Genomic DNA, 17699 nt, shown 5'->3' with positions numbered 1-17699 from the left:
TACACCCTCTCCCTCTCCCTACTCCATCTCCATCTCTCCCCTTCCCTAATCCCTCTCCATGTCCTCTCCTCTTCCTATCTCTTTTCTCCCTCTCCATCTCCTCTCCTCTGCTCTCCCCTTCCCTACTCCCTCTTCCTCTCCTCTCCTCTCCTCTCCTCACCCCTTCCTTACACCCTCTCCCTCTCCCTACTCCATCTCCATCTCTCCCCTTCCTTAATCCCTCTCCATGTCCTCTCCTCTTCCTTTCTCTTTTCTCCCTCTCCATCTCCTCTCCTCTCCTCACCCCTTCCTTACTCCCTTTCCCTCTCCCTCTCCCTCTCCATCTCCTCTCCTCACCCCTTCCTTACTCCCTCTATATCTCCTCTCCTCTCTCACCCCTTCCTTTCTCCCTTTCCCTCTCCCTCTATATCTCCTCTCCTCACCCCTTCCTTACTCCCTTTCCCTCTACCTCTCACTCCATCTCCATCTCTCCCCTTCCCTACTCCCTCTTCCTCTCCATCTCCTCTCCCCTTCCCTAATCCCTCTCCATCTCCCCTCCCCTCCCCTCCCTTTCCCTCCCTCATTCTCCCTATCCCTCTCCTTACCCCTCTCCCTCCTCTCCTCCTCTCCCCTCAGCTTCCTGGTCAGTTTCATGGTGGACGCCAGGGGCGGGGCCATGCGTGGTTGCCGTCACAACGGGCTGCGCATCATCGTGCCGCCCAGGAAGTGTTCCGCTCCGACGCGGGTGACGTGCCGCCTGGTGAAGAGGCACCGCCTGGCGTCCATGCCCCCCATGGTGGAGGGAGAGGGGCTGGCAGGACGCATCATTGAGGTCGGCCCCACCGGGGCACAGTTCCTCGGGTAAGACGGAGAGAGGGAGTGGGGAGTGTGGACGAGAGAGAGAGAGAGAGAGAGAGAGTGTGTCTGTGTGTACGTGTGCTCGTTCATGTGTGTGTGTAATGTGTGTACGCCCGCGTGTGTGTGTTGACGTTCTCTTCTCCCCCCCGTGCTGCGTAATGGATCAGTAAGCTCCACCTCCCCACGGCCCCGCCCCCTCTCAACGAGGGAGAGAGTCTGGTCAGCAGGATACTACAGCTGGGGCCTCCTGGCACCAAGTTCCTGGGGTAACTCACACACTACAGCTGGGGCCTCCTGGCACCAAGTTCCTGGGGTAACTCACACACTACAGCTGGGGCCTCCTGGCACCAAGTTCCTGGGGTAACTCACACACTACAGCTGGGGCCTCCTGGCACCAAGTTCCTGGGGTAACTCACACACTACAGCTGGGGCCTCCTGGCACCAAGTTCCTGGGGTAACTCACACACTACAGCTGGGGCCTCCTGGCACCAAGTTCCTGGGGTAACTCACACACTACAGCTGGGGCCTCCTGGCACCGAGTTCCTGGGGTAACTCACACTCTACAGCTGGGGCCTCCTGGCACCAAGTTCCTGGGGTAACTCACACTCTACAGCTGGGGCCTCCTGGCACCAAGTTCCTGGGGTAACTCACACACTACAGCTGGGGCCTCCTGGCACCGAGTTCCTGGGGTAACTCACACACTACAGCTGAGGCCTAATGGCACCAAGTTCCTGGGGTAGGAGAGACCACGGAGAGAGAGATGGGACATCATTTATACCCCGGTCTCATCATATATACTCCCCACCCAGCCAGACCATATATACCCTGGTCTCACCATATCTACCCTTGTCTCACCATATATACCCTGGTCTCACCATATATACCCTGGTCTCACCATATATACCCTGGTCTCATCATATATACCCTGGTCTCGTCATATGTTCTCCCCAGCCCTCTCCACATTTAAGTTACAGTGTTGTTGTTGTTGTTGAGAATTACAGTTTGAATCATTTCCAGTTCTATCCCATTACTCCATGATTTTTTCCTCCCCATATTGTAATGTTGTGATTTTTCCTGACCCTCCTCCTCCTCCACCTCCTCCTCATCATCATCAAAATATCATATCCTTCTGTTTGCTTGAATCTCCTCCAGGAATTTCTCCAGGATTTCTTTGTCCCTGATCTTGTGATTTTGTGTGTTCTTCCATGGAATGCGTCCTCCTGTCATCACAACCTTTACCCTCTAACCCCTGACCTCTGACCCTCCAGGCCGGTGATTGTGGAGATCCCTCACTTCGCGGCCCTGCGGGGGACGGAGCGGGAGCTGGTGATTCTGAGGAGTGAGATGGGGGAGAGCTGGAGGGAACATCACTGTGAACACACTGAGGAGGAACTCAACCAAATACTGAACGGCATGGACGAGGGTGAGGGGAGATGGGGGAGGGACGGGGGGATGAGTGGGAAGGAGTGGGACGGGGAGAGCTGGATGGGGGAGGGAGAAGGGAAGGGGAGGGAGGACAGGGAGTGGATGGGGGGGATGAGACAGGTGAGAAAGGGGGAGGGAGTGGGAGGGAGGAGCAAGTCGGAGGCATGAGGGACGCGACAGGATCAGACTGCCATGTTAGTACCAAGCTACCAATCGTTCTTCCTTATTCTTTCACCAAAGATTAGGAAACATTTAGGTCCGACTGCTCAATCTGATTGGTCCTTGTGTATCATCTGACCCTGTTTCTCCGGTCCTCCCATTGGTTCGTCCTCCAGAGCTGGACTCTCCTGAGGAGCTGGAGAAGAAGAGGATTTGCCGTATTGTTACCAGGGACTTCCCACAATACTTTGCGGTGGTGTCGCGCATCAAGCAGGACAGCCAACTGATTGGTCCTGAGGGAGGGGTGTTGAGCAGTACTCTGGTACCTCAGGTCCAGGCTGTGTTCCCAGTGGGAGCTCTCACTAAGAAGATCAGGGTTGGACTACAGGTAGGGGGGGTGGTCTGTGCGTGTGTAGCTTTTTCAAGTTGGTCTTCAGCCCAACAAAAATGTATTTGGTAACGACAACTGAACACTTTCAAGTTTGTTGTTTCTACTTCCTAACTTTTGTCCACTTCCTCCTAGGCCCAGCCAATCAGCGTAGACCTGGTAAAGAGAATTCTGGGTAACAAGGCTACGTTTAGCCCCATCGTTACCTTGGAGCCCAGGAGGCGGAAGTTCCACAAGCCAATCACCATGACGATCCCTGTCCCCAAGAGCTCGACCAATGACGGGACAGCCAACGTGTTTGGAGGAGACACGCCCACTCTGCGTCTGCTCTGCAGTATCACTGGTATGTAGGAAATGACTGTTGATTGGTTGATTGGCTGTTTGATTGATTGATTGATTTGCCCATTGATTGGTTGTTTGATTGGTTGATTGGCTGGTTGGTTGATTAACTAACTGACTGAATGATTGATTTTGAGTAGTCATGTTGACCTTCTCGATATTCATCAAAGCCTGGTTTCAGTCAACCCACATTAATATGTTGAATATATTTACCAGAGAGTTCCATCCTGATGTGTGTTCTAGGTGGAACCACTCCTGCCCAATGGGAGGACATCACTGGCTCCACCCCCTCACCTTCATCAACCAATGTGTGTCCTTCACCACCAACGTCTCAGCAAGGTAATGGCTCCAGTGAAACTGGTGTGTTTTCATCTGTCTGTTGTTTTTGACATTCTAGGAAACATCCTCCTCCTGATTAGTCAACGATGGAATGATTGATTCTTCATTGGATATGATTGATTGATCTATTACATCCTTGATAGGTTGATTGATTATCTAGCCTCCTGTAGGCTCTGGCTTATAGACTGACTGACAGATTGGTTGATCTATTGACCACCCCCCTCCCCCCTCCGGTGCGCTGTAGGTTCTGGCTGATAGACTGTCGTCAGACCCAGGAAGCTGTGAGTTTCTCTACCCAGCTGTACAGAGAGATCATCTGTGTCCCCTACATGGCCAAGTTCGTCATCTTCGCCAAGACGCTGGACCCCATCGAGGCCCGCCTACGCTGCTTCTGCATGACGGACGACAAGATGGACAAGACACTGGAACAGCAAGAGAACTTCACAGAGGTGGCCCGGAGTAGAGACGTAGAGGTGAGAGGAGGGGAAGGAGGAGAGGAGAATGGGGAGGGGGAGAGGGAGTAGAGGTGAGAGGGGAGAGGGAGGAGGGGGTGAGGGGTGAGAAACCCTGGAACAACAAGAGGAATTCACAAAGGTGATCCAGAGCAGAGATGTGGAGGTGAAGGGGGGAGTATTGGTGTCCGACCCTAGCTCTTGTCTGTCTGTCTGTCTGTCTGTCTGTCTGTCTGTCTGTCTGTCTGTCTGTCTGTCTGTCTGTCTGTCTGTCTGTCTGTCTGTCTGTCTGTCTGTCTGTCTGTCTGTCTGTCTGTCTGTCTGTCTGTCTGTCTGTCTGTCTGTCTGTCTGTCTGTCTGTCCCTACTACAGGTGTTGGAGGGGAAGCTTATCTTTACAGACTGATTTGACCCTAACTCTCTACTGTCTGTCTGCCCCTACTACAGGTATTGGAAGGGAAGCCTATCTTTGCTGACTGTTTTGGGAACCTGGTTCCTCTGACCAAGAGTGGACAGCATCACGTCTTCAGCTTCTACGCATTCAAAGAGAACCGTCTCGCACTCTTCATCAAGGTAACACGCCATTACTGGACTTCTTCTACGCTGGGAAAGTGTGACGTAGTTGTTCACTTCGTTTTAGTTCTGAATGGACTTCTTCTACGCTGGGAAAGTGTGACACTGGTATATAATTTTATATTTATTTTAATAAGTATAGAATACATCTGACACTGGTATATCATTTAGTATGTATTTTAATAAGTTTAGAATACATCAGACACTGGTATGTCATGTGATATGTATTTTAATGAGTTTGATTATACAGTATAACAAAAGTCGATACCAGAATGTTTTTCACTTTCCTTGCTAATATTCCCACGCTCACCTGATTCCATGAGTTTCCAGTGATTGGTTGATTGGTTGATTGGTTGATTGATTGACAGATTCGTGACTGCGCCCAGGAGCCGTGTGGCAGACTGTCCTTCACCAAGGAGCCCCGCACCTACCGTAGTCTTACCCACAAGGCAATCTGCAACCTGAACATCACGCTGCCCACCTACTGCAAGGTAAGACACCTGAACACACCTGGACTGAACACAATGTGTAATGAAATTAAATAATGCTGAACACACCTGGACTGGACACAATGTCTATTAACATTAAATAATGATAATGCTGAACATACGTGGACTGGAATGTGAATAACGCTGTCCCAAAACAGATCTGGCTCAATGTGAATAACGCTGTCCCAAAACAGATCTGGCTCAATGTGAATAACGCTGCCCCAAAACAGATCTGACTCAATGTGAATAACGCTGTCCTAAAACAGATCTGGCTCAATGTGAATAATGCTGTCCCAAAACAGATCTGGGTCAGTGTGAGTAATGCTGTCCCAAAACAGATCTGTCTCAGTGTGAATAATGCTGTCCCAAAACAGATCTGGCTCAAGTGTGAATAATGCTGTCCTAAAGCAGATCTGGCTCAATGTGAATAATGCTGTCCCAAAACAGATCTGGCTCAGTGTGAATAATGCTGTCCCAAAACAGATCTGGCTCAGTGTGAATAATGCTGTCCCAAAACAGATATGGCTCAGATGTGAATAATGCTGTCCCAAAACAGATCTGTCTCAATGTGAATAATGCTGTCCCAAAACAGATCTGGCTCAGTGTGAATAACGCTGTCCCAAAACAGATCTGACTCAATGTGAATAATGTTGTCCTAAAACAGATCTGACTCAAAGTGAATAACGCTGGCCCAAAACAGATCTGGCTCAGTGTGAATAATGCTGTCCCAAAACAGATCTGGCTCAATGCCTTCTTTATTTCTGTCCTCGGTGTCCTATTCAGGAGTCTGATTCAGACCTAGACGCAGATGACGAGGTAACCAACTACACCTTTTCAGAACATTCTTCTTGTTCAAATTTGATAAAATGTTAAAACACTTTTACCTGATTTATGTTTATTGGCTGAATGTATTCAACATGTTTTTTTGAACCCTCCTTTCTTACAGAGTGACAAGAGTGACAAGAAATGTAAGCTGAGCTGTTTTTTGAAATGATTACTTTTGTTGGTGGTGACAAATACAGCCTCTGCATTATCTAACCTTCATAACTACCTGTAGCCCAGGAAGAACATATTAAATTACATTGTCGTTTTTTAATGCACTACGCAGGCCAATGATTTAGATTGCTTAACATACAATAATGGCCGTTTGACTAGCCGTGTTGTGTGTAATATAATATTACTAACACCTTGTCCAGTTACCTGTGGGATCCTGACCACTATACTATAGTAATATAATATTACTAACACCTTGTCCAGTTACCTGTGGGATCCTGACCACTATACTATAGTAATATAATATTACTAACACCTTGTCCAGTTACCTGTGGGTTCCTGACCACTATACTATAGTAATATAATATTACTAACACCTTGTCCAGTTACCTGTGGGTTCCTGACCACTATACTATAGTAATATAATATTACTAACACCTTGTCCAGTTACCTGTGGGATCCTGGCCGCTATGCTATGGCTGGTATGCGTTGCATCCCTTCCTCTCCAATACCCATTATGTTTCTCCCTCCTTCAATCCCTCCTTCATCCATTCAACCATCATCATCATCATCATCACGCTATAGGAAGTCAAAGGAAATGAATGCTTGAGATACTGTATGAATGCTTGAGATACTGTATGAATGCTTGAGATACTGTATGAATGCTTGAGATTACATATATATATGCCATGGCACTTCCAATGTGAATATATAACCTCCAGTTATTTAAATGTATTTGGATGGCTGACGAAAACACACTGTACGATGACAATATGTTAAACGGACGTCAATTCATTCCAGATTTTTGCTTGCCTGGAATGAATTCAAAGAAGGAATTCATATAATGTGAATTTTCTGTTTATTTTTGTCTCCGATCACTCCCTTATTTTACTTTCATGGTTGCTGAAACACTTTCTTTGCTCTGCATGAAAATAACTTGACTCACACATACACATGGTATACATTTGTTAGTCTGTGTATGTGCATATCCGTCTGTATGTGTGTTCGTGTGTGTGTGTGTATTCTGCCTGTATGTATGTGTGTATGTCTCTGTAACTCTTTTCAAGTTCATCAATTCATTAGCCTGTTATATCACTGGTATATTTTCTGTTATCAATTCATTAGCCTGTTATATCACTGGTATATTTTCTGTTATCAATTCATTAGCCTGTTATATCACTGGTATCTTTTCTGTTATCAATTCATTAGCCTGTTATATCACTGGTATCTTTTCTGTTATCAATTCATTAGCCTGTTATATCACTGGTATCTTTTCTGTTATCAATTCATTAGCCTGTTATATCACTGGTATCTTTTCTGTTATCAATTCATTAGCCTGTTATATCACTGGTATCTTTTCTGTTATCAATTCATTAGCCTGTTATATCACTGGTATATTTTCTGTTATCAATTCATTAGCCTGTTATATCACTGGTATATTTTCTGTTATCAATTCATTAGCCTGTTATATCACTGGTATATTTTCTGTTATCAATTCATTAGCCTGTTATATCACTGGTATCTTTTCTTAGATCACTGAACTTCCTCTAATGAAGCATTTTTCTGGATGCTTCAAACACACCTAATAGTTGACAAACCAAAACGGCAAGATAAGATATTTATTTACAACATTAACTGAGGTTTTCTACATGTATTTATATATAGTTTTACTGATAAGATATGTATTTACAACATTAACTGAGGTTTATGTATTTATATATAGTTTTATTGATAAGATTTGATTTACAACATTAACTATGGTTTATGTATTTATATATATATATATTAAGATTAACTGAGGTTTATGTATTTATATATATATTAAGATTAACTGAGGTTTATGTATTTATATATAGTTTTACTCCCCATATGTTTCGATTTACTTAAGAATTCCTGACAGTTAGCTATCAGTGGTTTACATGGCGCGAGAAACCTTCTGCTCTTTTCTCTCTGTTTGCTTTTGTCAGTGGACCCTTCATGTTGAGAACAATCTTGAGATCTTTGTTTGCGTGAAACCAATCAGTTTTTTCTTCCTCCATTGGTTCCATATTTAGCAGGGTTGGGGTCAATTCCATTTCAATTCAAACAGTCAATTCAGAAAGTTAAGCACAATTGAAATTCCACATTTTCAGTGTACTTCCTGATTTGACTAGAATATAAATGGAATTAACCCCAACCCTAGTATTCAGGTTGCTCGCCATTTTTATTTCTATACCTTTCTGTTGTGTTTAGACTACTTCCCTGTTGTGTTTAGACTACTTCCTGTTGTGTTTAGACAACTTCCTGTGTCATGTCTATGAATGTGCAGTCAAACACACCAATATGTATCGACAGGTTATTTCTTGCCCATATCTTTCCTCCGTCCTGTTCTATTTCTCTTCTGTTTGCTTCGCTTCTGCTGTTGCTGCCCTCCTCCCCTCCTCCCCTACCCCCCCCCCCCTCCTCTGGAGAACTCACCACTCCTCTTCCGTCGTCAAGCTGCTTTCCCTTTTGCCTGTTTTGAACAGAAGATATACTGTGATATGTTCTGCCCTGACCACGGTTTTCCGATGTCTTCTCTTCCCCTTCACTCCATCCACCCCTTATGTTCTTTACACCTTTGGTTTGGTTTCCTCCTTTTTCTCAAAATGGAAGACGACGAGACGGAGTCGACAGAGACTTACACGCTGCCGACCAATCAGGTGCTAGACCCAGCCATGCTGGCCAGCCCTGACCTCCTCTCAGAGGTCTCCGATATGAAACACGACCTCATCAAGATGTCCGCCATCTTGACGACAGCGCAAACTGAACACCCAAGCTCTTCGGATAGAGGAAGAGGGGGAGGAGGAAGAGGAGGAAGGACAGGGATGGAGGAGGAACCCGGGGAGCCGTTTGAGATCATGGAACAGGTGAAAGAGGATCTGGAGAAGGTTGGAGATATTTTACGAGGGGGAGATACTGGATTCACAAACAACAAAGAGAAGGTACTGCAGATGTCCAAAATGGAGGACGAGGAGTGGGTTCTTCTCTCTCAGACTAAAGCCAAAGCCATGACTCCCTCTGATGTTCAGGAGCCGGTACTACAAGAAGTTAGCATTCAGAGGAAGACTTCTTCCACAATAACCAAAGAGGTTAGAGATATGTCAGGTACGGTATCTCACCTCAGTGGAGGCATGAACCAGCACCTAGAAGAGACATCTGGCGTAACCAGTTGCCCACTGCAGGACAGCATAGTCCAGGAGAGATTAGATGAGGTCGTTCTGAAGCGGGAAGGCAAACGCCATCCTCCTGAGATCAAAAAGCCAATCAGGAAGAAGTTGAGGGACAGGGAACGTTCTGGATGCAGCAGTTCCGAGGGTGAGCTGGAAAGGATGAGCTCTGAGGAGTCCCTTGATGGAGATGTTGTTCTGGGGAGCCGAGGCCGGGAGTGGTTCCCGGGTCTGAGCCTGTAGTGGTTCCCTGGTCTATGCCTGGAGTGGTGTCTGGGTCTGAGCCTGGAGTGGTGTCTGGGTCTGGACCTGGAGTGGTGTCTGGGTCTGGACCTGGAGTGGTGTCTGGGTCTGAGCCTGGAGTGGTGTCTGGGTCTGAGCCTGTAGTGGTGTCTGGGTCTGGACCTGGAGTGGAGCCCGGGACTGAGTTAAAACCGTCTGCAACCCTGGATTGGGATGTCGTACTGGGGGTGTCTGGGCTCGGGTCTGGGTCTGAGACTTGGTCTGGGCCTTCTGGACCAACCCCAGCCATGGAGCCCCCAGTGTCGCCCCTGGTCGTGGAAACCCCAATCGGTTCCATAAAGGACAGAGTGAGAGCTCTGCAAAAGAAGGTTGAGGAAGAGGAAGAGGGGGAGGATGGCCGTAAGCGAAAGCCTGCGCAGGCGCCAGTCCCTCAGAATACAACTTTCATCACCATCACTAAGGAGACGGGTGAGCCCCAGATGCCAGATCTTCCCAAGCTTCCCAGATCTCCGAAATCCCCCCGGTCTCAGACGGAGAGGCTGGAGGAGACAATGTCTGTCCGGGAGCTGATGAAGGCATTCCAGACTGGCCAGGATCCTTCCAAGAACAAAACGGGGCTCTTCGAGCACAAAGCCATGACGTCATCAACAACCTCCACATCGGGCTCCGAGGCAGTGATCTACAGTGAGACCTACAGAGCTGAACCCAGTCCCACAGAGCATCCACCATCAGAAACTCCAACTTCCACAATCCTCTGCTCGCAGAGTGATGTCCTGGCCCTCGACTACAAAGGGGCGGATGATGAACCACACCTGATCTTAGTAAGAGACCACTCTGAAGACTCTGAAATAACTCATGTTATGGTTCAGTTGCAGGAGTCAGTGACTAACATCAATAGAATACAACCAGAGGACAGAGGGATCCCTCTAGACAGGGCTCTACCAGAGGACGGAGGGATCATCCTAGACAGGGCTCTACCAGAGGACAGAGAGATCCTCCTAGACAGGGCTCTACCAGAGGACGGAGGGATCATCCTAGACAGGGCTCTACCAAAGGACGGAGGTATCCTCCTAGACAGGGCTCTACCAGAGGATGGAGGGATTCTCCTAGACAGGGCTCTACCAGAGGACAGAGGAATCCCTCTATACAGGGCTCTACCAGAGGAAGGAGGGATCATCTTAGACAGGGCTCTACCAAAGGATGGCGGTATCCTCCTAGAAAGGGCTCAACCAGAGGATGGAGGGATCCTCCTAAACAGAGCTCTACCAGAAGATGGAGTGATCCGTCTAGACAGGGCTCTACCAGAGGACGGAGGGATTCTCCTAGACAAGGCTCTACCAGAGAACGGAGGGATCCCTCTCGATAGGACTCTACCAGAGGATGGAGGGATTCTCCTAGACAGGGCTCTACGACGCACGGAGGACAGAGGAATCCTCCTAGACAGGGCTCTACCAGAGGACGGAGGTATCCTCCTAGACAGGGCTCAACTAGAGGAAGGAGGGATCATCCTAGACAGGGCTCTACCAGAGGACGGAGGGATCATCCTAGACAGGGCTCAACCAGAGGACGGAGGGGTCCTCCTAGACAGGGCTCAACCAGAGGACGGAGGGGTCCTCCTAGACAGGGCTCAACCAGAGGACGGAGGGATCCTCCTAGACAGGGCTCTACCAGAAGATGGAGGGATCCCTCTAGACAGGGCTCTACCGGAGGACAGAGGAATCCTCCTAGACAGGGCTCTACCAGAGGACGGAGGGATCATCGTAGACAGGGCTCTACCAAAGGACGGAGGTATCCTCCTAGACAGGGCTCAACCAGAGGATGGAGGGATTCTCCTAGACAAGGCTCTACCAGGGGACAGAGGAATCCCTCTAGACAGTGCTCTACCAGAAGATGGAGGGTTTCTCTAGACAGGGCTCTACGAGGGGACAGAGTGATCATCCTAGACAGGGCTCTACCAGAAGACGGAGGGATCATCGTAGACAGGGCTCTACCAGAGGACGGAGGAATCGTCCTAGACAGGGCTCAACCAGAGGATGGAGGGATTCTCCTAGACAGGGCTCTACCAGAGGACAGAGGGATCCTCCTAGACAGGGCTCTACCGGAGGACAGAGGAATCCTCCTAGACAGGGCTCTACCAGAGGACGGAGGTATCCTCCTAGACAGGGCTCAATCAGAGGAAGGAGGGATCATCCTAGACAGGGCTCTACCAGAGGACGGAGGGATCATCCTAGACAGGGCTCAACCAGAGGACGGAGGGATACTCCTAGACAGGGCTCAACCAGAGGACAGAGGGATCCTCCTAGTCTAAGAGGGGTCCCTCTAGACAGGGCTCTACCGGAGGAGAGAGGAATCCTCCTAGACAAGGCTCTACCAGAGGACGGAGGGATCATCCTAGACAGGGCTCTACCAAAGGACGGAGGTATCCTCCTAGACAGGGCTCAACCAGAGGATGGAGGGATTCTCCTAGACAAGGCTCTACCAGGGGACAGAGGAATCCCTCTAGACAGTGCTCTACCAGAAGATGGAGGGTTTCTCCTAGACAGGGCTCTACGAGGGGACAGAGGGATCATCCTAGACAGGGCTCTACCAGAAGACGGAAAGATCCTCCTAGACAGGGCTCTACCGAGGGAGGAATCGCAGACAGGTCCTAGACAGGGCTCTACCAGAGGACAGAGGGATCCTCCTAGACAGGGCTCTACCGGAGGACAGAGGAATCCTCCTAGACAGGGCTCAATCAGAGGAAGGAGGGATCATCCTAGACAGGGCTCTACCAGAGGACGGAGGGATCATCCTAGACAGGGCTCAACCAGAGGACGGAGGGATCCTCCTAGACAGGGCTCAACTAGAGGACGGAGGTATCCTCCTAGACAGGGCTCAACCAGAGGACGGAGGGATCCTCCTAAACAGAGCTCTACCAGAAGATGGAGGGATCCCTCTAGACAGGGCTCTACCAGAGGATGGAGGGATTCTCCTAGACACGGCTCTACCAGAGGACGGAGGGATCCTCCTAGACAGGGCTCTACCAGAGGACAGAGGAATCCTCCTAGACAGGGCTCTACCAGAGGACGGAGGGATCATCCTAGACAGGGCTCTACCAGAGGACAGAGGGATCCTCCAAGACAGGGCTCTACCAGAGGACGGAGGAATCATCCTAGACAGGGATCTACCAGAGGATGGAAGGATCCTCCTAGACAGGTCTCTACCAGAGGATGGAGGGATCCTCCTAGACAGGGCTCCAACAGAGGAAGGAGGGATCATCCTAGACAGGGCTCTACCAGAGGACGGAGGGATCATCCTAGACAGGGCTCAACCAGAGGACGGAGGGATCCTCCTAGACAGGGCTCAACTAGAGGACGGAGGTATCCTCCTAGACAGGGCTCAACCAGAGGACGGAGGGATCCTCCTAAACAGAGCTCTACCAGAAGATGGAGGGATCCCTCTAGACAGGGCTCTACCAGAGGATGGAGGGATTCTCCTAGACAAGGCTCTACCAGAGGACGGAGGGATCCTCCTAGACAGGGCTCTACCAGAGGACAGAGGAATCCTCCTAGACAGGGCTCTACCAGAGGACGGAGGGATCATCCTAGACAGGGCTCTACCAGAGGACAGAGGGATCCTCCAAGACAGGGCTCTACCAGAGGGCGGAGGAATCATCCTAGACAGGGATCTACCAGAGGATGGAAGGATCCTCCTAGACAGGTCTCTACCAGAGGATGGAGGGATCCTCCTAGACAGGGCTCCAACAGAAGACGGAGGGATCCTCCTAGACAGGGCTCTACTAGAGGACAGAGGGATCCTCATAGACAGGGCTCTACCAGAGGAAGGAGGGATCCTCCTAGACAGGGCTCTACCAGAGGACGGAGGGATCCCTCTAGACAGTGCTCTACCAGAAGATGGAGGGTTTCTCCTAGACAGGGCTCTACCAGGGGACAGAGGGATCATCCTAGACAGGGCTCTACCAGAGGATGGAGGGATCACCCTAGACAGGGCTCTACTAGAGGATGGAGGGATTCCCCTAGACAGGGCTCTACCAGAGGACGGAGGTATCCTCCTAGACAGGGCTCTACCAGAAGATGGAAGGATCGTCCTAGACAGGGCTCTACAAGAGGATGGAGGGATCATCCTAGACAGGGCTCTACCAGAGGATGGAGGTATCCTCCTAGACAGGGCTCTACCAGAGGACGGAGGGATCATCTTAGACAGGGCTCTACCAGAGGACGGAGGGATCATCCTAGACAGGGCTCTACCAGAAGATGGAGGGTTTCTCCTAGACAGGGCTCTACCAGGGGACAGAGGGATCATCCTAGACAGGGCTCTACCAGAAGATGGAAGGATCCTCCTAGACAGGGCTCTACCAGAGGATGGAGGGATCACCCTAGACAGGGCTCTACTAGAGGATGGAGGGATTCTCCTAGACAGGGCTCTACCAGAGGACGGAGGGATCCTCCTAGAAAGGGCTCTACCAGAGGACGGAGGGATCATCTTAGACAGGGCTCTACCAGAGGACGGAGGGATCATCCTAGACAGGGCTCTACCAGAGGACGGAGGGATCCTCCTAGACAGGGCTCAAACAGAGGACGGAGGGATCCTCCTAGACAGGGCTCAACCAGAGAACGGAGGGATCCTCCTAGACAGGGCTCAACCAGAGGATGGAGGGATCCTCCTAGACAGGTCTCTACCAGAGGACGAAGGGATCCTCCTAGATAGGGCTCTACCAGAGGATGGAGGGATTCTCCTAGACGGGGCTCTACCAGAGGACGGAGGAAACCTTCTAGACAGGGCTCTACCAGAGGACGGAGGGATCATCCTAGATAGGGCTCTACCAGAGTATGGAGGGATGCCTCTAGACAGGGCTCTACCAGAGGACGGATGGAGCAGCCCAGAGATGATGCAGCTGGAGGAGCCAGAGATGGGACTAGACAGGAGGTCTTCTATAGAGATGATGCAGCTGGAGGAACCAGAGATGGGACCAGACAGGAAGTCTTCTATAGAGATGCAGATCAGCCCGGACAGGAAACCCTCTGAGGATTTTAGCGCTGACATCAAGGCCGAGCTGGAGGACAGTCCAGAGTACCAGCTGTTCAGACAGACCTCGTTCACAGGGGACGACAACCACCCCCAGGCTGAAGCAGCTGAGGAGGAGCTCCCACCAGACCACCCGAACGACACCCCAACCTTCATGTTCAACCCCTGTATGCATGACGACAGGCGGGATGAGTTATTCACTAAGGCTGAGAACCTGGTGGGGAATGAAAGCCCTGTGAGTCTGAAGCACGAAGGTGCAGCGGACTCTCCCGGGACTAGCATAGGAACCAGGACTCCCCATTCAAGCATGGGGGAGAGTGAGAAACACGAAGGATTGGCAGACACCCCACAGATGAGCCCACTCACATTCCCCACTCAGGAGGTTGACCTGCCCACAGTTTATAAAGAGACAGAGAGAATGGATGGGATGAAAGTACTAGGAGACGTGATTCATGGTGATGAAGAAATCTTTCCGGAAACTGAAGATTTAGTTGTAGAAACCAAATCAGTGACTCCATCCCCTGTTCGGGAACCGCTGTTACAAGAAGTCATGATCCAACGGAAGACCTCCCCCAGACCGGTTACAGTGGTGAGAGATATGTCAGGGATGGAGTCACTCCTCAGGGGAGATATGGATCACTACCTAGAACAGAGACCATCACCTGTCTGTGGCGCTGAAGTGATGACAGTTCAGGAACCAATGTTACAAGAAGTCAGGATGGAAAGGAAAACCTCCCCCAGACCGGTTACAGAGGTGAGAGATATGTCAGGAATGGAGTCACTCCTCAGGGAAGATATTGATCACTACTTAGAACAGAGATGTATGGTAATCAGTGGTTCACCAAAGGATGACATCGTCCAACAACAGAGTTTCAAACAGACCGTCCTGACCAGGGATGACAAGCAACAATCACTTATTTTCTCCAGAAAGGAGGTGGACATGTCTATAGAAGATACAGAGACAGAAAAAGAAGACTGGTGGAAAGTGCAAGACATGGATGATGGTGGCGCTCGGGGTGCCGAATCGATAATCTTGAACCCAGTTCAGGAACCGATGTTACAAGAAGTCATGATCGAAAGGAAGATATCCCCCAGACCAGCTGTAGGAGTTAAAGATACGTCAGGCATGGAGGCACTCCTCAATGGAGATTTAAAACAGTACCTAGAAGACAGACCTGTAGATCTCAGTGGTGTACCGGAGGATGACATCGTACAAGAGAGATTTGAACAGGTTGTGATTACACGGGACAGCAAAAGGGAAACCAACACGTTCTCCACTGAGCAGGCAGACCGGTCCGCAGCAGATAAAGTGACAGAACGAGATGTTGTTAATGTAGTGCAAGTAGGAGCCATGGAGGACGATGTCATCTACAGTGATAAAGACTTCATGCAGAGTTGTTCAGCTGGGGGTGAAGCATCAGAAAGTTCAGCTACTACAGTAATACGTTCAAGAGACTCAAAGAAGGTGACCTTTGACCTTCAAAGAACGTTTGATTCAGTGCTCCCCGCTCAAGCCTCTGAAGAGGACGACCAGGTCCCTGTTGAGACAAGACCCATCTTAGAGGACTGGGATGATTTAGAGATAAAACCATCGTACCACAAAACTATAGAACTTTCATACTCAAACCTAAACATGCAAGACTCAATTTCAGCAGACAGAATTGCTCCTGAATCTAGTTGGGTCGCACCAGAGCTCCATGAAAGGGATTCAGCTGATCATGGAGTGGTGCACAGCCCAGACAGTGTGGATCAGGCCCTCAGACCTGCAGACTTAGAGGTCCTCTTTCCTTTGGCCCTGGGCCACCCAGAGAGACGACTCTCCCATGGGGATTCTCTGGAGACCAGTCCTGTCATGGATGAAGGTTCCTCCAGGAAGTCCCCTGACTCTATAGAGCCAAGCTCAACCGGGGACTCCCCCTGCCTTGACTCACTGGAGAGCAGCCCCACTGAACCGAAACAAGACACAGGCTTTCAGGCGACAAAGAAGACAGCTGTTTATGAAGACTACTTCTCTCAGCTTAGAGCTTGTCTCGGTGAGGAGCACGTCAGCAACATTGAGAATGAGGATTACTCCAAACGGACCTATCAAATGGATGGTGAGTGCGAGGGTCCCCTCCCATTGAAGGGGGGAGATCCTGAGTGGCTCTCCATGCCCATAAATCTGAGCTCAAACCCTGAGGATGATATGGACGACGTGGATGCAGAGGGTAGCGAGACCGGCCAGAGACAGTTCACACCAGAGGAGGAGATGTTCAAAATGGCCGCCAAGATCAAAACCTTTGAGGAGATGGAGCAGGACGTCAAAACGAAGACAGACGGGAAACCCTCAGATGGCTCTGTGTTATCAGACTCTGAGGATTATGAAGAATGTCAGTCGATCGTTGACCTGATGGACAGGGAGGCAAAATCAACTGAGTCCAAAATCGACACCGATACACTTCAGTCTGAAATTGAAACTGTGGCTGAAATCCAACCCCTCAGTCCCTGGTGCAGTAACTGAGTTGGATAGTTCAGTTGACTGTGACGCTCACCTAGCATACAGTGCCTCAGGGCATTCACCATCAGGAAGACAGGTTTCTGAGCACCTCGAATATCGTTCACTAAGCACTGAAAAAGAACACTATACCACAGAGAATATCAGTGAAAATGTCAGTGAACGTACTGAGCAGAAAGAGGAGATAGATGTAATATCAGCTATGCAAGCCCACGAGGAGGAGATGGATCAGTCACAGTTGAGTGTCAGTCAGTCTGGTGAAAGTCTGTCAGTCAAACCAGAGGAGTTATGCACCAGTGATGAAAGCTTCAAGGAGGTGGAGGATGCGGATGGTAAGGCAGCCATGTTGGAAATGCATCCCAAAGACATGCCTGTTCAGGGAGAGCTGGTCCCATGGAGTGCCATGCCAGACGACAACGAGGGTGACAATGACGACGAAGCCTTCGACGCACGTGTGGAGGTGGAGGAACGAAGGATTATGGGTCTCGTGGAAGACCGCCGTACACCTGACACCACACCGGGTCGCACACCAACCGAGGGGGGCACCCCCAACCCCTTCCAGTTCCAGGAAGGGAAGTTCTTTGAGATGACCAGAGGGGGCGCTATCGACATGACAAGGAGGAGCGTTGAAGAGGAGGGCGAGGGCTTTGCCTTCTTTCACATAGGAGAACACCCAGTTGACCAGGTCATGTTCGAGGACACTGGAGATTACGCTGGCCCCAATGTTTTCAGAACAGAACAGACTGTTGCCGTTGCT

At 49.8% G+C, this 17699-nt stretch overlaps 1 protein-coding gene across 1 annotated transcript in view; it reads left to right on the top strand.

Annotated features, from left to right (window-relative positions):
• The window catches only part of LOC106592866 (ankyrin-2), a 159241-nt gene that overhangs the window by 99561 nt on the left and 41981 nt on the right, over positions 1-17699 (top strand). Inside the window, 15 exon segments of the mRNA XM_045723110.1 lie at positions 616-840; positions 2106-2260; positions 2598-2809; positions 2945-3152; positions 3392-3436; positions 3439-3487; positions 3732-3960; positions 4386-4511; positions 4880-5002; positions 5783-5815; positions 5946-5967; positions 8627-9409; positions 9496-10107; positions 14019-16849; positions 17118-17632. Of these exon segments, the coding sequence (XP_045579066.1) occupies positions 616-840; positions 2106-2260; positions 2598-2809; positions 2945-3152; positions 3392-3436; positions 3439-3487; positions 3732-3960; positions 4386-4511; positions 4880-5002; positions 5783-5815; positions 5946-5967; positions 8627-9409; positions 9496-10107; positions 14019-16849; positions 17118-17632 (6168 nt within the window).

Source organism: Salmo salar, chromosome ssa08 (genome assembly GCF_905237065.1).
Source record: "Salmo salar chromosome ssa08, Ssal_v3.1, whole genome shotgun sequence".
NCBI classification, from domain to species: domain Eukaryota; kingdom Metazoa; phylum Chordata; class Actinopteri; order Salmoniformes; family Salmonidae; genus Salmo; species Salmo salar.
Note: the sequence above shows the minus strand (reverse complement) of the source record. Positions and strands in the feature narration are given on the sequence as shown.